The 23,405-nt window shown below is 42.1% G+C and overlaps 1 protein-coding gene across 4 annotated transcripts in view; it reads right to left on the bottom strand.

The window, feature by feature from the left end:
• LOC141089434 (MFS-type transporter SLC18B1-like) overlaps positions 1-23,405 on the bottom strand; it is a 164,642-nt gene that overhangs the window by 57,075 nt on the left and 84,162 nt on the right. For 3 of the 4 annotated variants that reach the window (XM_073575839.1, XM_073575838.1, XM_073575837.1), the window contains exons 8-13: positions 17,724-17,825; positions 17,540-17,631; positions 15,282-15,377; positions 14,407-14,481; positions 4,796-4,889; positions 4,667-4,716 (exon numbers count right to left, since the gene is read on the bottom strand). In XM_073575839.1, the coding sequence (XP_073431940.1) occupies positions 4,667-4,716; positions 4,796-4,889; positions 14,407-14,481; positions 15,282-15,377; positions 17,540-17,631; positions 17,724-17,825 (509 nt within the window). The remainder of the gene's footprint in view (positions 1-4,666; positions 4,717-4,795; positions 4,890-14,406; positions 14,482-15,281; positions 15,378-17,539; positions 17,632-17,723; positions 17,826-23,405) is intronic. The other variant, XM_073575840.1, reaches the window with a different exon arrangement.

The following is a 23,405-nucleotide window of genomic DNA, read 5'->3' on the forward strand; positions in this document are numbered from 1 at the left end:
CATATACAGCCCCCAGTCACCCCCCTTCATCAAATACAGCCCCCAGTCACCCCCCTTCATCATATACAGCCCCCAGTCACCCCCCTTCATCATATACAGCCCCCAGTCACCCCCCTTCATCATATACAGGCCCCAGTCACCCCCCCTTCATCATATACAGGCCCCAGTCACCCCCCTTCATCATATACAGGCCCCAGTCACCCCCCCCCTTCATTGTGTACAGCCCCCACTCACCCCCTCCCCCATTTAATTCATTTTATAAATAAAAAAAAATAAAAAAAGTTCCCCATACTTACCTCACAGCCGGCTCGCTCCCCAGCAGCGCCTCTGCTTTCAGCATCCTCCGGGACATGTCGGCGCGTGCACGATGACGTCATCGCGCACGCCCGACATCTGACCCGGAAGTACAGCCGGAGGGAGCCGGAGCTGAGCAGCCGTCAAGGTGACGGCCGTGCACAGCTCCCGGCCCCTCATAGAATGTGACGCGGGCGGCTGTCTGCTGCTGGCGGCGTCACAGCACAGGGCACGGCCGGCCCTGTACAGGTGCTGGGGGAGCGGTCCGGGGGGCATTTGCCTCTCTGCCACCCGGCCCGGCCCAGCCCGCCCCTGCCCCTGGGCCCCCAAAAAACCTTGGGCCCGGGGCGACCGCCCCATCCACCCCTATTAAGATCCGCCATTGTTCCAGTTCTGGGTACCACATTTTAAAAAGGACATTGAAAAACTTGAGCAAGTTCAGAGAAGAGCTACCAGGATGGTGAGAGGACTGCAAAGTATGTCCTACAAAAAATGGTTATAGGATCTGGGAATGTTTAGCTTGCAGTAAAGAAGGCTAAGAGGACACTTAACAGCTGTCCACAAATATATGAAGGGATGTCACAGTTTAGAGGGATCATCATTCTCATTTGCATGAGGAAACACGAGAAGCAATGGAATGAACCTGAAAATGAGTATATACAGATTAGATATCAGAAAATACTTTTTGACAGTGAGGGTGATCAAAGAGTGGAACAGGCTGCCACAAGAGGTGGTGAGTTCTCTTTCAATGGAAGTCTTCAAACAGAGGCTGGACAGACATCTGTCTGAGACTGTTTAGTGAATCCTGCATTGATCAGTGTGTTGGACAAGATGACCCTTGAGGTCCCTTCCAACTCTAACATTCTATGATGCTATGACACAATGGTCAGATATGCAAATATCATAGTGATATGACAAAGTATGCAAAATATAACAGTTACCAGTCTGATTAAAGGCCTGGCTTGAGGGGGAGGGGCTGCCACATGAGAGGCTGATGGTCCCCTCTGCTCCATGACTTCTCCCCACACAATACGTTGTTGTGACCACCCCAGAAAAAGGCAACAGGCCATGTTTTACATGAGCATTTAACCCCTTGGGGTCACTCCCCTCCTACCCCAATCTAGCAACTAAAAACGTCAAAACTTAAGATTGGTTATAGCTTCTTAATAAACGGTCTTAGGGAGGCGGTTTTGGCCCCATCTGATTTGGCCAAGCCCCTACTATGAAACACAACTTTGCTACCTGGATTCTACTAGCTGCTCTACGTATCTCACCACCCTTGGGTGCTAAAACGGATCAAGACCCATCAAGGCATTCGGCCCTCTCCAGAGATCTCGAAAATGTAACCGGTGTGTGGTTAGGACGTATGATAAGTCCATATTCTTCTTATGAAAACTTAGCTGTTTGAACAAAGCAGTTACACCGCATGATTTGGATACTAACTAATCTGGTGGGGTGCGAATTTCTTCTTTGAAGCTGGGAAGGCTGGGCCACCTGCTGAGCCATGTGTCTTGTTACAGCTACACATATTTTCAGGAGGATTGTAAGCAGTCATTAATTCCTCCCCATCTTTCACATACCCCCTTGTCCATGTGTGCACACTGACCTACCAAATGATTCCCACTAGACGGCAGTTTGCCTGGGATTGTGGCCGGGTGCCACCGGGATTACCTGCATGATCAACTATGTAAAAGACCTCGCAAGGTGATGACCTTCCAAGAAAAAAATAAATGGCCAGAATGTTGGCTGAGCAACATGGCAAACTGACAGTCTCAGTTAGCCTGACTGATTCCTCTCCAACGAGGCATTTGCCCTGGGAAGTGGACAGGGTCCCCTTTGTACTGTTATATGCTACTTTCTGCTGATGGTCTGATTCCAATGGTGTAACTCCTCAAAGGAAGAGATCAGAGTACTAAATGATCTCTTATTAGGATACCTACTGCGAGGTTAATTAATCCGGCTAAGGTAAGTGGAAAGAGCCCCTCCTTGTGTGCTTCCATGCCCTATAGCTCACTTGTGCGAAAAGATCTTCAAATAAGAGAAGACACTTGTTAAAGGTTAGACTCTCTCTGAGTACAGTCAGGTTTGCTTACAGAGCTCTGACTGACACTCCGACCCCACTGGTAGAGAGCGGATAGAGTACCCTAAGTGATCCGACAGGGACAAAGCAGAACTAATGGTCCAACACCTAATGAAGTATTCAGGCTATAATCTGGTATGTCACCCAAAAGGGTGGGGTCCAGTGCCAGGAAGGGGCGGGGCCTGATGGCATCAATTGCCAGCTCTGATTGGCCAGTAGGTGAGACCCAACAGCTACACTGATTGGTCAGGGGTGTGTGCACACTGACTGTGCTAATTGGCCAGCAGGCGAACAAACACTGGCAACACCGATTGCCCTGTGGGCGTGACCAGCCGTGCATGACAATTCCTTCCTGAGGAAGGAAGCGGTGTTGCTTCCGAAACGTACGTTGGGCTGTTTTCCTTGCCCCAGTGGTCCAGTGTTCCCTTAGGTACGAGTACTATGCCTGTATTTTGATCTTCCATACTCCCCTCCTTTGGGGTTATCCGACGGTCTGAGGATTTTTCCCTTTACTTCATTATGACTAGTCGATTTGTATACCAGATATGGAGATATATTCTATTATATTGACATACCCTAGGGATCCTGTGTACCTCTGTGCGTTTTTCTTGTGTCACTTCTGTCATGCCAATTTTATCTGTGTCTTTAATAAAGATTTATGTTATTTCCATTTATCTTGGATGATTATGCACTGTTTGTTCGGTTGCTTCTTTATATATTATAGTCAGTGTATCCCATTTTTGAATTGTGTTGGGCTATATATAAACAAATATGACTATTTGGAGTTTCATTAAATTGAATCTAAATTATATACATCTATTTTTTAGCCTTACGCACTGTCAATTTTGTTGCCATGCAAACACGAACTATGGTAGGTGAGCAGGCAGGAGGCCACGAGCCTAAAAGTCCACCGTCCTGATACCTGATCGCTGAATGCGTCACGGTACATGGTCTAGATGTAGAGGCGCGAGAGTATACTGACTGAACAATACAGTCTATACTCTCTGCTGCTTCATGGGTGAAAGGGAGTGCACAATTACACCATGTTACCCTCTTAAAAACAATCCATCTGAAAAAGAAAAAAGGTTAACGCCTAAACTGGCCTCTAAAGTCCTAAAATAGGTCTGAGACTCAGAGCTCAGTTGCCTCCAACTGAAACTATGAATAACTGATAAGCCTGGTGCTGGCAGGCAAGGTATAGCCTCCCGGGAAGCAGTCAATTCAATTAGTTGCATGTATAGTCTAAGGGTCTCGTTACACATAGCGACGCTCCAGCGATCCCGGCAACGATATGACCTGGTAAGGATTGCCGGTACGTCGCTACATGGTCGCTAGTAAGCTGTCAAACAGTCAGATCTACTCAACGACGCAGCAACAATACGGCCAACTTTGGCGGTCGTTGGGACCTTGTCACACAGCAGCTATTCCAACGACACAGACCTCGATAGATGTGCTTCAACGAGGTCGCTCGTATTTGTTAAGGCATCAAACACAGCGATGCATGCTGGCCAGCGGGACACTAATGATCAAAAAATGGCCTAGGACATTCGAGCACGGTCAGCGATATCGCAGCGGGGGGACAGTCGTCGCTATGTGTCACACATAGCGAGATCGCTGGCGAGGTCGCTGTTGCGTCACAAAACCTGTGATGTTTCAGCGATATCGCTATGTGTGAAGTACCCTTAAGCCTAGAGGTGGCAGAAGACTATCAGCCAGCTACTGAGTCCCCCAACACATGCACTTTGTGAGGTAGACAATTGTGTTTTAATTTTTGGAATGTGGAGATTTATTTTTTTAAATAGTAAATAAAAAAAGATGATCGTTTCCCCATCTCACAAGCCCGGAAGCACTTTTTCTTTCTCTAATATATAATCTTTGCTTTTGGTTTCATGATTTTTCTTCCAAATCACATTTAGTAAAGAGGGTTCGTAAATGACACTCCTTGTTTGCAATGTACTATTACTACTAGTTATTAGGTGCTGTTACTGCAGTATATTACAGAACAATCAATTCACAGTCACACTGACTCTGCAGGTACAGCAGCTCCCCATCACTTGAATTGTTGGATTATTATCCACATATTAACAATACCACTTGCATTTCCAATGTGCTTTAGCACTGCAGTAGTACACCACAGATATAGGTATTTTCTATCCTTATGTATATTGAGCTATTAGAAAATGCTAACAAGAGCTTGATGTACCACAATTTCTGCACACATAATAAACTCATGTTGAAACAGTGAGTACTGCTCTTCAAATAAATGCTTTAATTATACTATTAAAATCTTACCTTCTTATGTTATGTGCTTCCCAGGTATAAAATATTACACTCAGTACAAACTGCAAAAGTATAAGATGGTAACTATTAAAACCATAATTTATTTCATATAACTTTGATACAATACGCTGTGTAACTTACAGCTAGTAGTGGTAAGAGTCCTTGAAAGGCTGCTGCAGACTGAAAGTTGAACTTTTCATTCAAAAATCCACCAAGAGTTGGGCCTACAAATGATCTGAAAATAGATAAAGGAAATTTTGCTTAACAAAAAAACAATCAATACATGTTGTTATTGTTAAAAGGAATCAGGTCATTTTTAGTAGGACACTAACCTGATAATTAAATAGTGCTTGGGCAGTCCTTTCATAATGTGTAAATATCATTACGCAACTTCCTTTTGCTTTCTTTCTATAGGATTCCCTTGCAGATGCCCAACCTAGTCCGGTCAATCACAGTGTCCGGCTGGCTAGTCAAGAGTATGTAAAGTAAATCTTTACCCCTACCCTTGCCCATAATCCCACCCACCCTTCTACACTTACTCTAGCAATAGTAAAACTCTCCTTTGGACCCTCAGACTGTGCATGCCTGGTATCATTTATTCCTGAGGACACTGACTCTGCACTGCAGATTGACTAGATGGAGGCGAGTGTGCACATGGTGTCAGAGGAGCGTGAAGATCGCCATGTGTGGAGACTTATTATACAATTTTGTTGGAAATAACCATGAAAAAGGAAGCAAAAAACCCCAAATACTAAAACAAACACTCTCTATTTAAAAACATATTATAAGCGAGAAAATTGCTATAAAAAAGGGAGAAAAAGGCAAGGGAAATCCCCTACATACAGGACCAATCAATATATAATAAAGAATACATTATCCACAACCACAAAATTAATAAAGCATTTTGTGAGTTAAAAGCGACTTCTCATAATAAGGTGCATAACTGCAGTTTAGAAGATACAAGGTGGAAAATGGAGCTCATCTTAAGCCACTGAATGTATTAAAATATTATATGTGAGGTAGCAGTAAATACTGTTAATAGTAAAATGAAATTCAAATATACCAATACAAGTGTGGGTCCGAGGACACCAAGTGGTCAAATAAATAATTGCACTTTGCACCTAAGGGTAGAATTAATAAATGCTATTGCAAAATAAGGATAAGAAAAAATGCAGTACTAGTAGAATTAAATGTACATAAGAATATATAAGTAGATTGGATGGCTGCTGAGACTCTCGTGACTCATATGCTCAATACTGTTAGCGTGGAAAAAACGTAAGAGTAAACATAAAGGTTAATATCTGTGTTAGCAGAAATGACGTGGAAGTGCAATAAGGACTGCGCTTGCTTCTGGTAGAGTAAAGGGTTCTTTATTCAGCCAACGCGTTTCCTGAGCCTGCTGGCTCACTTCATCAGGGCAGATTACATTGGAAGACAGTGAAACATACTTATAGACAAAAAAGGCGCCAATACAGGGTCAAACAGAATCAGCAAAGGTCAAAAAAAAAAAAAAAAACAATATAAGCAAAGGTCAAAAATGGTAAAGAATAAAAACAATGAAATTACAAAAATAGAAAACACAACAATAAGAGTCTATATAGAAAAGAAAAAATAAAATTATGTAAAAGTACAAAAAATATGAAACAGAATGCTAAGGATCACGAGGTTGAAACATGGCTATAGTTAAAAAAGGTGAGTCCTCAAGGGGTATTAGAACCTGGCTCATGAAGTGCAAGTACAGACTATAAAGTGCAGATGTAAGGTATTAGTCCACTAGACCATTAAGCTTGACTGTAATGGTGTGAAGAATAAATCTTTTCCCCCTCTTCTATCAGATAAAAGCATCATTAATAATATTGAGGCCATAGGGACCAATTGTCTTTAATTTATAAATCCAATAGACCTCTTTTCTATTCAGTGCTTGGGTTCTATTGGAAACGTGTTCAGGGATGTGTTCTATAGGAAAAATGATGGCTTTAGAAAAATCTCTTTGGTGAAATAAATCAAAGTGACGTGACAAACCGTGTTTTTGATACCCAGTTTTAGTGTTGTGTCTATGAGAGTTCATTCTACAGTGAAGGGGTTGTGTGGTTCTGCCAACATACAATTTAGGACAAGGGCAAAGGATGACATAGATGACAAAGGAAGACACACAGGACAGGTGGTTAGTGATGGTGAATTTTTCTGAGGTGAATGGATGTGAAAAGATGAATGTATTATGAGCAATATTACTGCATAAGCTGCACCTGGGTTTCATGCATCTGAAAATGCCTGGTGTCAAGCCAGTGCAGTTATCAGGAGTACACTGGGTCAATCTGCTAGGGGCCAGATGGTTTTTTAGTGAGCTGGCCTTCCTAAAAGTGACAGTAGGTCTATCAGGCAGAACTTTATTGAGTATTGGATCTTTTTTGACAATATACCAGAGGTCACCTAACATATTTTTTATCTCTTTATGTTGGGAGTTATAAGTAGTGATGAAGTTGGCCTGATAGTTATCATGTGCATCCTTTTCTTTAGATCTCTCACTTAAAAGAGTTTGCTGATTAAAATTTTTAAAAACATTATTAAAAGTAGAATGAACCAATTGGGAGGGGTATTTTTGAGCAAGGAATCTTCCCTTGAGGACCTCAGCTTGATTATTAAAATCCTCGTCCTCTGTGCAATTCTTTCGGATTCTCTGAAATTGATTATGAGGGATGTTAAAAAGCCATTTGGAATAGTGGCTACTCTTAAAATGGACATAACTATTGGAGTCAACTTTCTTAAAAAAGGTTTTAGTATGAATTTTGGAATTTTTTATAAAAAAAGTGATATCAAGAAAGTCCATCTGGGTATTACTAATGTGGGGGGTAAATTCCAAACCCCATGTGTTATTTTGTATAGAAGAAATAAAAGCATCAACTGAAACGTGACCGGTGTCCAGGATTAAGAATAAATCATCAATGTATCTTCTATATAAAACAATACCCTCTAAAAATGAATCAACAGTAATAAAAGTATTCTCAAAGACCCCCATAAAAAGATTAGCATAAGTTGGCGCGACCCGTGATCCCATAGCGGTGCCTCTGATCTGATGATAAAAATCCCCCAAGAAAGTAAAAAAATTATTATGTAAAATAAAATCCATCCCATTAAAAATAAATTCCTTTTGAGGGTCAGACAGTCGACTGTCAGTTAAAAGAAATTTTTTAAAACAGCTCAAACCCAGTTGGTGATCAATGTTGGAATACAAAGCAGATACGTCAAAAAAAATAAAAACATAAGAATCTTTCCAAGGTGTGTTAGTTAAATTGATCAGTTGTGTAGAATCCTTTAAAAAACTAGGGAGCTGTGAGACATGAGGCTGCATGATTCTATCTATGTAAAATGATAGATTACTGGTGAGGGAGTCAATACCCGAAATAATGGGTCTTCCTGGTGGATTAATGGTATTCTTGTGTATTTTGGGTAAATGGTACAGGAAGGGAGTGGAGGGGTTCTTGACTGTTAAAAACTTTTTTTTTATCATTTTACATAGATAGAATCATGCAGCCTCATGTCTCACAGCTCCCTAGTTTTTTAAAGGATTCTACACAACTGATCAATTTAACTAATAACACACCTTGGAAAGATTCTTATGTTTTTATTTCTTTTGACGTATCTGCTTTGTATTCCAACATTGATCACCAACTGGGTTTGAGCTGTTTTAAAAAATTTCTTTTAACTGACAGTCGACTGTCTGACCCTCAAAAGGAATTTATTTTTAATGGGATGGATTTTATTTTACATAATAATTTTTTTACTTTCTTGGGGGATTTTTATCATCAGATCAGAGGCACCGCTATGGGATCACGGGTCGTGCCAACTTATGCTAATCTTTTTATGGGGGTCTTTGAGAATGCTTTTATTACTATTGATTCATTTTTAGAGGGTATTGTTTTATATAGAAGATACATTGATGATTTATTCTTAATCCTGGACACCGGTCACGTTTCAGTTGATGCTTTTATTTCTTCTATACAAAATAACACATGGGGTTTGGAATTTACCCCCCACATTAGTAATACCCAGATGGACTTTCTTGATATCACTTTTTTTATAAAAAATTCCAAAATTCATACTAAAACCTTTTTTAAGAAAGTTGACTCCAATAGTTATGTCCATTTTAAGAGTAGCCACTATTCCAAATGGCTTTTTAACATCCCTCATAATCAATTTCAGAGAATCCGAAAGAATTGCACAGAGGACGAGGATTTTAATAATCAAGCTGAGGTCCTCAAGGGAAGATTCCTTGCTCAAAAATACCCCTCCCAATTGGTTCATTCTACTTTTAATAATGTTTTTAAAAATTTTAATCAGCAAACTCTTTTAAGTGAGAGATCTAAAGAAAAGGATGCACATGATAACTATCAGGCCAACTTCATCACTACTTATAACTCCCAACATAAAGAGATAAAAAATATGTTAGGTGACCTCTGGTATATTGTCAAAAAAGATCCAATACTCAATAAAGTTCTGCCTGATAGACCTACTGTCACTTTTAGGAAGGCCAGATCACTAAAAAACCATCTGGCCCCTAGCAGATTGACCCAGTGTACTCCTGATAACTGCACTGGCTTGACACCAGGCATTTTCAGATGCCTGAAACCCAGGTGCAGCTTATGCAGTAATATTGCTCATAATACATTCATCTTTTCACATCCATTCACCTCAGAAAAATTCACCATCACTAACCACCTGTCCAGTGTGTCTTCCTTTGTCATCTATGTCATCCTTTGTCCTTGTCCTAAATTGTATGTTGGCAGAACCACACAACCCCTTCACTGTAGAATGAATTCTCATAGACACAACACTAAAACTGGGTATCAAAAACACGGTTTGTCACGTCACTTTGATTTATTTCACCAAAGAGATTTTTCTAAAGCCATCATTTTTCCTATAGAACACACCCCTGAACACGTTTCCAATAGAACCCAAGCACTGAATAGAAAAGAGGTCTATTGGATTTATAAATTAAAGACAATTGGTCCCTATGGCCTCAATATTATCAATGATGCTTTTATTTGATAGAAGAGGGGGAAAAGATTTATTCTTCACACCATTACAGTCAAGCTTAATGGTCTAGTGCAGTGGTCCCCAACCTTTTTTGCACCAGGGACCGCCTTGAACCAAGACCATTCTTCCATGGCCCGGCAGGGCGGGGATGGAGGTGTGACAGGGGCGGGACTTTGGTCATAAGGGGGCGGGGCTATGGACGCGGTTGTAGTTTAGCAGTGCATATTTATCATTTAATTATAACATTTTTAATGTGACTCAACTCACCATAGGTTTTGAATGAGTGGGAGCACCTGGCTTGTTTCTGTTTCAGTGGGAGCACTGGGCTACTTCTACTGATGACCGTCACTGCTAATGATGATTGGAACCTACAAGGAAATGGAGCATTGAGCACTTAAGAACAATTGTACTGGAGTACTGTACATGCTGATTATTTTCTAATCATCAGAAAATGTATGTGTGGTCCCCCCCGTCCAGCTCTGTGTGGCTCCCCCTGTTGTATGCATGGCTCCCCTGTCCCATCCTGTATACATGGCTCTGCTCCCACTCTCCCATCCTGTATACATGGCTCCGCTCCCATCCTCCCATCCTGTATGCATGGCTCTGCTCCCACTCTTCTATCCTGTATACATGGCTCCCCTGTCCCATCCTGTATGCATGGCTCCGCTCCCACTCTCCCTCCCTTGTATACATGGCTCCGCTCCCACTCTCCCGGCCTCCCTTGTATATATGGCTCCGCTCCCACTCTCCCGGCCTCCCTTGTATATATGGCTCCGCTCCCACTCTCCCTCCCTTGTATATATGGCTCCGCTCCCACTCTCCCTCCCTTGTATATATGGCTCCGCTCCCACTCTCCCTCCCTTGTATATATGGCTCCGCTCCCACTCTCCCTCCCTTGTATATATGGCTCCGCTCCCACTCTCCCTCCCTTGTATATATGGCTCCGCTCCCACTCTCCCTCCCTTGTATATATGGCTCCGCTCCCACTCTCCCTCCCTTGTATATATGGCTCCGCTCCCACCCTCCCTTGTATATATGGCTCCGCTCCCATTCTCCCTCCCCTGTGTATATGGCTCCGCTCCCACCCTCCCTTGTATATATGGCTCCGCTCCCATTCTCCCTCCCCTGTGTATATGGCTCCGCTCCCACCCTCCCTTGTATATATGGCTCCGCTCCCACTCTCCCTCCCCTGTGTATATGGCTCTGCTCCCACTCTCCCTCCCCTGTGTATATGGCTCTGCTCCCACTCTCCCTCCCCTGTGTATATGGCTCCGCTCCCACTCTCCCTCCCCTGTGTATATGGCTCCGCTCCCACTCTCCCTCCCCTGTGTATATGGCTCCGCTCCCATTCTCCCTCCCCTGTGTATATGGCTCCGCTCCCACTCTCCCTCCCTTGTATATATGGCTCCGCTCCCACTCTCCCTCCCTTGTATATATGGCTCCGCTCCCACTTTCCCTCCCCTGTGTATATGGCTCCGCTCCCATTCTCCCTCCCCTGTGTATATGGCTCCGCTCCCACTCTCTCTCCCTTATATTTATGGCTCCGCTTGGCTCCCCCATCCTCCCCCATCCTCCCCATCATACTTACCCTCACGTCGCTGAACTTCCTTCCCGTCACTGCACGTCCCTGCATCTCGCGGCGCTTCAGCTTCCTGTGCGGAGCGGTCACGTGCTACCGCTCATTAAGGTCCATGAATATGGACGCCACGCCTATGGGAGATGAGTGGCGTCCATATTCATGACCTTAAATGAGCGGTAGCACGTGACCGCTCAGCGCTGGATGAAGCCGCCGCGGGATGCAGGGTGAGTATCAGCTGCTGCACCGCCCCCCGGCTCCCCTTGTGTCCGCGGACCGGCAAGGGCACTGCAACGGCCCGGTGCTGGGCCGCGGACCGGCGGTTGGGGACCCCTGGTCTAGTGGACTAATACCTTACATCTGCACTTTATAGTCTGTACTTGCACTTCATGAGCCAGGTTCTAATACCCCTTGAGGACTCACCTTTTTTAACTATAGCCATGTTTCAACCTCGTGATCCTTAGTATTCTGTTTCATATTTTTCGTACTTTTAAATAATTTTTTCTTTTCTATATAGACTCTTATTGTTGTGTTTTCTATTTTTGTAATTTCATTGTTTTTATTCTTTACCATTTTTGACCTTTGCTTATATTGTTTTTTTTTTTTTTCCTAAATAAAGTGACAAACAACCCCTCAATTTACTCTTCACACCACCACAGTCAAGCTTTATGGTCTAGTGGACTAATACCTTCCATTTGCATTTTATGAGCCAGGTTCTAATACCCCTTGAGGACTCACCTTTTTTAACTATAGCCATGTTTTAACCCCGTGATCCATAGCACTCTGTTTTATATTTTATTTTTTGTACTTTTACATATTTTTATTCTTTCTTTTCTATGTATACTCTTATTGTTGTGTTTTTTATGCTTGTAATAAAGTTTCATTGTTTTGTTTTGTTTTTTGTTTTTTGACCTTTGCTGATTCTGTTTGACCCTGTATTGGCGCCTTTTTTGTCTATAAGTATGTTTCACTGTCTTCCAATGTAATCTGCCCTGATGAAGTGAGCCAGCAGGCTCAGGAAACGCGTTGGCTGAATAAAGAACCCTTTACTCTACCAGAAGCAAGCGCAGTCCTTATTGCACTTCCACGTCATTTCTGCAATTCTGTCCTAGGACCCTGTGCAGACTTGCTGCTGCTTCTTAAGCGTTCATGGGTGTTGTGACTTCCTCACAACCCCAATAGGTGAGCACCTTCCTTACTGTTCCACCATTTTAATTGTTTTATACGGATTTCACACAGTGGATGCGCCCTGTATCTCTCCTAATATCTGTGTTAGGTCTGAGGATGTAGAGAATAGGGACCCCGACACGCGTTTCTAATTGGCTTTTTCCTGGGGGTGTTGTAAGTTGTCATTGACAATGGTTGTGCTAGGCTGGATTCACATTTGCGGTGGTGTCTGTAGCGTTTATGCCGCATTCATTCGCATGCGTCGTGTTTTCCTATCTATAACGTTGTGGACGCAGGTACATGCGTTTGTATGCTTTCAGCTGCGTTTCACTACGCATGTGTCGTTTTGGCTTTTGCAGTGGGGCACAGCTAATGCAACATTTTGCAATTTTGGAGGCGGAAATTTGCCGCTGCCATACGCATGCGGCCGCTTGCGGAAGGAATGCATCGAAACAATGCATTACAGTCTATGAGAACGCATGCTTACGATAGTACACGCGATCGCTAGTGTGTTCCGTATGCATGTGTTTTTCCTGATTTAAACCTGTCTAGATACTGGTTAACCACCCTCCACACAAAGATAGATAAAAAGAGGGACTGGGCATTCATTGTCCATTACCATACCTCCCAACTTTTGAAGAAGGGAAAGAGGGACAAAGGGCAAAATTTAGGCCACATCCGACCACACCCATTTCACAATTATTCACACCCATGTCCACGCCCCAACCGCACTCATTTAGCACTGCTGATCACACTGACTGGTACCGAGAGCACAGTGGCATTATGGGCACAGTGGCTGGTACTGTTGGCACACTGACTGGTACTGAGGAAAAGAAAAAACAGAGAGAAAGAAAGAACAGAGAGGGAAAGAAAGAAGGGGAAAAAAGAACAGAGAGAATGAAAGAGGGGAAAGAGAGAACAGAGAAAGAGAAAGAGAAAGAAAGAAAGAAAGAAAGAAAGAAAGAAAGAAAAGTGAGAAAGAGAAAGAACAAAGAGAAAGAAAGAGGGGAAAGAAAGAGAACAGAGAAAGAAAGAACAGAGAAAAAGAAAGGAAGAACAGAGAGAGAAAGAACAGAGCAAAATAAAGAACAAAGAGAAAGAGGGGAAGACCAGAGAGAGAAAGAAAGAACAGAGAGAGAGAAATAAAGAGGGGAAAGAAAGAGAACATAGAGAGAAAGAAAGAACAGAGAGAAAGGAAGAAAAGAGAAAGAAAGAACACACAGAAAAAGATGAGAGAGAAAGATTAGAGAGAGAAAGAAAAAGGGGAAAGAGAAAGAAAGAACAGCAAAAGAAATAACAGAGAAAGAGAAAGAAAGAAGTGAAAGAAAGAACAGAGAGAGAAAGAAAGCGAAAGAAAGAATAGAGAGAAAGAATGAGGGGACAGAAAAAAACAACAGAAAAAAAAGATAGAGGGGAAAGAAAGAACACACAAAGAAAGAACAGAGAGAGAGAAAAAGAACAGATAGAAAGAGAGAACAGAGAGAAAGAGAAAGAAAGATTAGACTTGGTGAATGTTTTTCCCAGCAATATGCGCTCCTGAAGGATGATGATGGAACTTGATATTTAGATTCAAGGATGATTTTTATTTTTAATTCAAAATAGAATACAACCGGTTTCGACTGCTAAGAGTCTTCCTCAGGTATAATGTCAAGAATATTCAACAGGGCAGAGCAGTGCGCCTGCGCCGGAGCCATTACAGGATGGGAGAAGAGGACGTCATCGCATGAAGAAGGGAGGCGCCGGACGGGACAGCGACACCCATCGGACCAGACCGCCCACCTCGGTGAGTATAATATAACGTGTTTTTCTTCTCTTTCAGGTTACATCGGAGGCTTATCTACAGCATTACAGAATGCTGTAGATAAGCCCCAGATGTCTATGCCAGCAGCTGCAAAGCCAAAAAAAGGGTGACAGATTCCCTTTAACGAAAAGTGGTGGTATCAATACAACTACTGATGATGAGAGAAGCACATACCCTGTAGACCACATTGCGTTAAGTAGTCCAGATATCAAGCCCAAAGTGCTGAGGCCTTCTTCAAAGCCATTCTCACTGGAAGCAAATAAGATGTGAATGGTTCAAAACCGATATAAATCGCAAAATCGCATAATGGTCCATTTGTAGCAAAAAAGCCAAAACAAGAAATGGAAGAGACATAAAGGAGTAAGCAACAGCTTCAAAATTCATATCTTCCACATCTAATGTATTATGTGCACCTTTGTGCTGGGGGTATGTGCCGACTTTGAGAGAGACACAACTATGTGTCGCTGCTACATCGCAATGCGATATAAGTGAATGGGGTCACATTGTGCCCCCCAAGCGTATTGTGGCAAGCAAGTCACAAAAAGACAACACAGTTGGACTTTTTGTACAATTGCTTGTTTCTGTAGCAGTACCCTTGGGGTCAGAATACAAACCCACAAATGTGTATCACAGCCAAAGTCAGCACATACAGCAGATAACTTCGATATACTGAGATATTGATGACCAATTCTTCAGATAGGTCAAGATCGGATCATTGAAGGTTTGACAGCCAGAGAGCCGACCAAATAGCCATTATATCAGGACCTTAAATCATTGGCAGGACACAGTGTACCGAACTGCACACCATCACTACACCATAATACAGCTTCTACTGATGTGCATTACCCGAGGTTATACACTACATAGTATTCTAAGCTCCGCACTCCATACACTGTGTACTTCCAGTGGCCATGAAACCTGCTGACAACACCTTTAACTTTTTTTTATTAAAAAAAAAAAAAAAAAAAAAATGAAACTTTCCAATATTCTTCAATTTCAAACTGCACCAATGATTTAAATTGATTAGTATAGTAAAATGTTCTACTTACTATGCTGTACTGAGCATTTCTGGATAAACTGCTATGCCAGGAAGACCTATGAAAAATCCATCCAAAACCAGTATAAAAATAAACAGCCAAAGTTTACTGAAAAAGAAAGGAAAAAAACTCCATAGGATTTATATCATTACACCGCCCAAAATATTACATCTTGGAAACAAGTTCATAGAACAGCTTGTTAGGCAATTCCATCCTTATGATACAGCACCACCTAGTGCCAGCAGTGCAGAAATGCAGATAAGGCCTCTTTCACACTTCAGTTTTTTGTGTCAGTTAAAATCCGTCAAAAAGGCAGACAAGTGGATCCGTTCCTAACTGATGTGAATGGATGCCACAGGATCCGTTTTTTGACGGATCCGCAGAATGAGGAAATTTAAAGGCACCGAGGAGAGAGAGAGAGAGATATTAATTTTCTCCCTGACTTCCTTTCTCCGGGCATGCGCACTGGAAAATGCGGATCCAACCACAAAAAAAACGTTGCATGGTCCGTCCAGGCATGCCGGCGGATGAAAAAAATTTGGCGGATCCTCACAAAAACGGATCCAACGGATGACCATCAGTCAAGATCCGCCAGGAATGCAACTCAATGGGGAAAAAAACGGACCGCAAAAAAAAATTGCGGATCTGTTTTTTTCAAAACCTGGCGGATTTTGACTGATTGTCAAAAACGGAAGTGTGAAAGAGGCCTAATTCTCAAAGAAATGTAACCATTACCAGGGTGCAATCCTCACTTAAAGGGGTTGCCCTTTTCAGAAAAATTTGTTTCCCTAGTGGAGTTTGTAATTTATAAAAAGAAAAATAAAAAAACATCATTTATGAAGGTCATGAACAGTCTTAACCCCGTTCCAACATCAGGCGTAATAGTACGCTGATGTCAAATTTCCTCCCTTTGATGTGGGCTCCGGCACTGAGACCACATCTTTCCTGGCACATGTCAGCTGTTTTGAACAGCTGACATGTGCCAGAAACTGCCGCAGGTAGAATCGCGATCAACCCGCAGCTATTAACCCGTTAAATGCCGCTGTCAAACCGACAGCGGCATTTAACAAGCGCTTCTGGCAATCGCGCCGAAAATCCACCCATTGGTGACCCCCGTCACGTGATCGCGGGTCACCGATGGGTCGGCATGACAACCAGAGGTCTTCTGCTGCATATAGGCGATCTGATCATCGCCTGTATGTAGCAGAGCCGATTGGCTTATGGTAGCTTCTAATCTCCCATTGACTATTGAAACATGCCAACCGTAAAAAAAAAAAAAAAGCTTAATATTAAAAAAAACTAAAAAATATAAAAAATTAAAATCACCCCTCTTTTGCCTCATTAAACCGATCACTAAACGGTGTAACGAGAAAAAAAATTATAAAAGTCAGAATTACTTTTTTTGGTTGCTGCAACATTGCATTAAAATGCAATAATGGGCGATCAAAAGATTGTATCCACACCAAAATGGTATCAATAAAAACGTCGGCTCGGCACGCAAAAAATAAGCCCTCGCCCCAACCCAAGATCATGAAAAATGGATACACTACAGGTTTCGGAAAATGGAGCAATTTTTTTTTTTAAACAAACTTTGGAATTCTTTTTCATCACTTAAATAAAAAAAGAACCTAGATGTGTTTGGTGTTTATGAATTCGTAATGACCTGGAGAATCGTAATGGCAGGTCAGTTTTAGCATTTAGTGAACATGGTATAAAAAAAACAAAAAAACAAACAACTGTGGGATTGCACTTTTTGTAATTTCACCGCACTTGGAATTTTTCCTCCAGGTTCGAATACACGACATGGTACAACCAATGGTGTCGTTCAAAAGTACAACTCATCCCGCATAAAACAAGCAGTCACATGGCCATTTTGAACAAAAAAAATTAAAAAAGTCATGGCTTTGGGAAGAAGGGGAGCAAAAAATGAAAATGCAAAACCAAAAGTACCTCTGGTCGTTAAGGGGTTAAAGTGCAGATAAGGCTTTATATTTGAATCTTTAGAGCATGTTCACACTGAGTATTTTGAGGAGGTTTTGGACCAGACTCACTGTTTCTGCTGCAAGACTTGGCAAAAAGACTCAGTGTGCACATATCCTTACAGTAAATAAACCCCATCTGAAGACCTTTGGCTTGTGGGCCCCTAATGTGTGGCTCACAACTGTCAGCTGGGTACATTAGCATTAGATCTAGCAAACAGCTATGAAAAGCAGGTTTTCAGCCTAGTGACATCCAGGACATTATACATATTTTTCAAGATGTTAACATACCTGTCAATATGGAATATAGGTGCAGGTCCCAACATAAAGAAACACAGAGCGGTACCAAGATTGCCAACAATAAGAAGCCACTTTCTCAATTTCTGCATTTATAAAAAAAAAAGTTATATTACTAATCATATTACTTAACTTATATTGCATAAAGGTTTTCCAGTATAATTATGGTATAACTTACCGGTAACCTGTCACTTAGCACTCCAAGAAGTGGTGAACTTATTGCATAAAATACAGCAAGGCCAAGAAATACTAATCCAACATAACCGACTTTCAAATCAAACTAGAAGCAGAAATAGAACGATAGTCACTATTTAGAAGGTTAAGAGATTTCATTGACAAGGCATACATAAATAAAGGATACTACACTGAAGAATATTGTTTGTGTTCAATTTTCAGCAATTTTTTAGTAGCATTGAAGTCTTCTTTTTCATGGAAAATACAGTTAGGTCCATATATATTTGGACAGAGACAACATTTTTCTAATTTTGGTTCTAGACATTACCACAATGAATGTTAACCCCTTCACCCCCAAGGGTGGTTTGCACGTTCATGACTGGGCCAATTTTTACAATTCTGACCACTGTACCTTTATGAGGTCATAACTCTGGAACGCTTGTATGGATCCCGGTGATTCGGACATTGTTTTCTCGTGACATATTGTACTTCATGTTAGTGGTAAAATTTCATTCAAATAACTTGCGTTTATTTGTGAAAAAAACGGAAATTTGGCAAAAATTTTGAACATTTCGCAATTTTCCAACTTTGAATTTTTATGCCCTTAAATCACAGAGATACGGCACACAAAAAACTTGATAACTAACATTTCCCACATGTTTACTTTACATCAGCACAATTTTGGAACCAAAATTTTTTTTTCTTAGGAAGTTATAAGGGTTAAAAGTTGACCAGCGATTTCTCATTTTTACAACACCATTTTATTTTTAGGACCACATCACATTTGAAGCCACTTTGAGGGGTCTATATGATAGAAAATACCCAAAAGTGACACCATTCTAAAAACTGCACCCCTTAAGGTGCTCAAAACCACATTCAAGAAGTTTATTAACCCTTTAGGTGCGTCACAGGAATTTTTTTGAATATTTAAAAAAAAAAATGAACATCTAACTTTTTTTCACAAAAAAAATACTTCAGGTTCAATTTTTTTTTATTTTACCAAGGGTAACAGGAGAAATTGGACTGCAAAAGTTATTGTGCAATTTGTCCTGAGTACGCTGATACCTGATTTGTGGGGGGGGGGAACGACTGTTTCGGCGCATGGCAGAGCTCAGAATGGAAGGAGCGCCGTTTGACTTTTTCAATGCAAAATTGGCTGGAATTCAGATCGGACGCCATGTCACGTTTGGAGAGTCCCTGATGTACCTAAACAGTGGAAACCCCCTACAAGTGACCCCATTTTGGAAACTAGACCCCCCAAGGAACTTATCTAGATATGTGGTGAGAACTTTGAACCCACAAGGGCTTTACAGAAGTTTATAACGTACAGCGGTACAATTAAAAAATCATATTTTTTCCACAAAAATGATCTTTTCACCCCAATTTTTATTTTCCCAAGGGTAACAGGACCCTAAAAGTTATTGTGCAATTTGTCCTGAGTATGCTGATACCCCACATGTGGGGGTAAACCACTATTTGGGCGCATGGCAGAGCTCGGAAGGGAAGCAGCGCCATTTGATGTTTTTGGCTGGAATTGAGATCGGACATCATGTCGCGATTGGAAAACCCCTGATGTACCAAAACAGTGGAAACCCCCCACAAATGACACCATTTTGGAAACTAGACCCCCTAAGGAACTTATCTAGATGTGTGGTGAGAACTTTGAACCCCCAATGGCTTCACAGAAGTTTATAACGCCCGGGCGTGAAAATAAAAAATTCGTATTTTTTCCACAAACATGATCTTTTTTAGTCACCATTTTTTTTATTTTCCCAAGGGTAACAGGAGAAATTGGACCCCAAAAGTTGTTGTCCAATTTGTCCTGAGTATGCTGATACCCCATATGTGGGACAAAACTACTGTATGGGAACACGTCGGGGATCGGAAGGGAAGTAGTGACGTTTTGGAATGCAGACATTGATGGAATGGTCTGCGGGTGTCATGTTGCCTTTGGAGAGTCCCTAATGTACCTAAACAGTGGAAACTCCCCACAAATGACCTCATTTTGAAAGCTAGACCCCCTAAGGAACTTATCTAGATGTGAGGTGAGCACTTTGAACCCCCAAGGGCTTCACAGAAGTTTATAATGCCAGGGCATGAAAATAAAAAAATCGTATTTTTTCCACAAACATGATCAATTAGTCCCCAATTTTTTCATTTTCCCAAGGGTAACAGGAGAAATTGGACCGCAAAAGTTGTTGTCCAATTTGTCCTGAGTACGCTGACACCCCATATGTGGGAGAAAACTACTGTATGGACACACGTCGGGGCTCGGAAGGGAAGCAGTGCCATTTTGGAATGCAGACTTTGATGGAATGGTCTGCGGGTGTCATGTGCGTTTGGAGAGCCCCTGATGTACCTAAACTATTGAAACTCCCAACAGGTGACCCCATTTTGGACACTAGACCCCCCCACGGAACTTATCTAGATGTGTGGTGAGCACTTTGAACCCCCAAGTGCTTCACAGAAGTTTATAACGCTCGGACGTGAAAATAAAAAAATCATTTTTTTCCACAAAAATGATATTTTTGCCCCCAATTTTTTATTTTCCTAAGGGTAACAGGAGAAATTGGACCCCAAAAATTGTTTTGCAATTTGTCCTGAGTAGGCTGATACCCTACATGTGGGGGTAAAACACTGTTTGGGCGCATGGCAGAGCTTGGAAGGGAAGGAGCACCATATGACTTTTTCAACTCAGAATGGGCTGGAATTGAGATCAGACGCAATGTTGCATTTGGAGAGCCCCTGATGTGCCCAAACAGTGGAAACCCCCAATTCTAACTCCAACCCGAACCCCAACACACCCCTAACCCTAATCTCAGCTCTAACCCTAGCCCTAACCCTAACGGAAAAATGGAAATATATACATTTTTTTAATTTTATTATTTTTCCCTAACTAAGGGGGTGATAACGGGGGGTTTGATTTACTATTTATGGTGGTTTTTATTTTTGGCAGCTGTCGCACGCTAAAAGACGCTTTTTATTGTAAAAATAGTTTTTGCATCACCACATATTGAGAGCTATAATTTTTCCGTATTTTGACCCACCGAGTCATGTGAGGTCTTATTTTTTGCGGGACGAGTTGACGTTTTTATTGGTACCATTTTCGGGCACGTGACATTTTTTGATCGCTTTTTATTCCGATTTTTGGGACGCAGAATGAACAAAAACCAGCGTTTCATGAATTTCTTTTGGGGGAGTGCGTTTACACCGTTCCGCGTGCGGTAAAATTGATAAAGCGGTTTTATTCTTCGGGTCAGTACGGTTACAGCGATACCTCATTTAGGTCGTTTTTTTATGTTTTGTCGGTTTTATGCAATGAAAACTATTTTATATAAAAAATAATTATTTTTGCATCGCTTTATTCTGCGAGCTATAACTTTTTTATTTTTTCGCTGATGATGCTGTGTGGTGGCTCGTTTTTTGCGGGACAAGATGATGTTTTCAGCGGTACCATGGATATTTATATGCGTCTTTTTGATCGCGCGTTATTGCACTTTTTGTTTGGCGGTATGATAATAAATCATTATTTTTTGCTTCGTTTTTTATTTTTGTTTTTTAAGGGGTTCGCTAAAGGGGTTAACTAATGGGACAATTTTATAGGGCGGGTCGTTACGGACGCGGCGATACCTAATATGTGTACTTTTATTGTTTTGGTTTTTTTTTTATTTTCAAAAAATGAATTTATTGGGGAATATTTTTTTTTTTTTCACTAATTTGGCGATTTTTTAAAAATTATTTTTACACTTTTTTTTAATTTTTTTTTTACTTTATTACATAGTCCCAGGTGGGACATCACTGTCCTGTGACAGATCGCTGATCTGTCACATCACAGATCACTGTGACAGATCAGCAATCTGTCACAGGCAGTGCACAAGGCTTCCTCATGCCTGCGCTTTGCAGGCACTGAGGAAGCCAGCTTCCTCCAGGCCCCCGAAGGCCCCCGTCGCCATCTTGGATCCGGGGCCTGGAGGAAAGGAGTCCCCCGCAGCAGCGCTGCACATTGCGCTGCCGTGGGGGGCTCAGGGAAGCACGGAGGGAGCCCCCTCCCTGCCGATGCTTCCCTTTAACTGCCGGTACACCGCGATCATGTTTGATCGCGGTGTGCAAGGGGTTAACGTGTCGGGGGCGGTCCGTGACCGCCCCTGACACATAGTGTCGGGTGTCAGCTGTGATAATCAGCTGACACCCGGCCGCGATCAGCGGCGCTCACCACGTGGGCGCCGCTGATCGCGCTAGACGTACTATCCCGTCCATGGGCATAGGGGCCCGGGTCCCATGGACGGGATAGTACGTCTGATGTCAGGAAGGGGTTAAACAATACAATTCAGGTGCAGTTGAAGTTCAAACTTTCAGCTTTCATTTGAGGATATCCACATTAAAATTGGATGAAGGGTTTAGGAGTTTCAGCTCCTAAACATGTGCCACCCTATTTTTAAAGGGACCAAAAGTAATTGGACAGATGAAATAATTGTAAATAAAATGTTCATTTATAGTACTTGGTTGAAAACCCTTTGTTGGCAATGACTGCCCGAAGTCGTGAACTCATGGACATCACCAGATGCTGTGTTTCCTCCTTTTTGATGCTCTGCCAGGCCTTCAATGCGGTGGTTTTCAGTTGCTGTTTGTTTGTGGGCCTTTCTGTCTGATGTTTAGTCTTTAACAAGTGAAATGCATGCTCAATTGGGTTGAGATCAGGTGACTGACTTGGCCATTCAAGAATATTCCACTTCTTTGCTTTAATAAACTCCTGGGTTGCTTTGGCTTTATGTTTTGGGTCATTGTCCATCTGTAGTACGAAACGACGACCAATCAGTTTGGCTGCATTTGGCTGGATCTGAGCACATAGTATGGCTCTGAATACCTCAGAATTCATTCGGCTGCTTCTGTCCTGTGTCACATCATCAATAAACACTTGTGACCCAGTGCCACTGGCATCCATGCATGCCCAAGCCATCACACTGCCTCCGCTGTGTTTTACAGATGATGCTTCAGATCATGAGCTGTACCACGCCTTTGCCATACGTTTCTCTTTCCATCATTCTGGTAGAGGTTGATCTTGGTTTCATCTGTCCAAAGAATGTTCTTCCTGAACTGTGCTGGCTTTTTGAGATGTTTTTGTAGCAAAGTCCAGTCTAGCCTTTTTATTCTTGATGCTTATGAGTGGCTTACACCGTGCAGTGAACCCTCTGTATTTACTTTCATGCAGTCTTCTCTTTCTGGTAGATTTGGATATTGATACGAATACCTCCTGGAGAGTGTTGTTCACTTGGTTGGCTGTTGTGAAGGGGATTCTCTTCACCATGGAGATTATTCTGCGATCATCCACCACTATTGTCTTCCGTGGGCGCCCAGGTCTTTTTGAATTGATGAGTTCACCAGTGCTTTCTTTCTTTCTTTCTTTCTCAGGATATACCAAACTGTAGATTTTGCCACTCCTAATGTTGTAGCAATTTCTCGGATGGGTTTTTCTGTTTTTGCAGCTTAATGATGACTTGTTTCACCTGCATGGAGAGCTCCTTTGACCGAATGTTTCCTTCACAGCAAAACCTTCCAAATGCAAGCACCACACCTCAAATCAACTCCAGGCCTTTTATCTGCTTAATTGAGAATGACATAACGAAGGGATTGCCCACACCTGTCCATGAAATAGCCTTGGAGTCAATTGTCCAATTACTTTTGGACC

This window comes from Dendrobates tinctorius, unplaced genomic scaffold (genome assembly GCF_039654945.1).
Source record: "Dendrobates tinctorius isolate UK_male_01 unplaced genomic scaffold, ASM3965494v1 ptg000046l, whole genome shotgun sequence".
Classification (NCBI taxonomy): domain Eukaryota; kingdom Metazoa; phylum Chordata; class Amphibia; order Anura; family Dendrobatidae; genus Dendrobates; species Dendrobates tinctorius.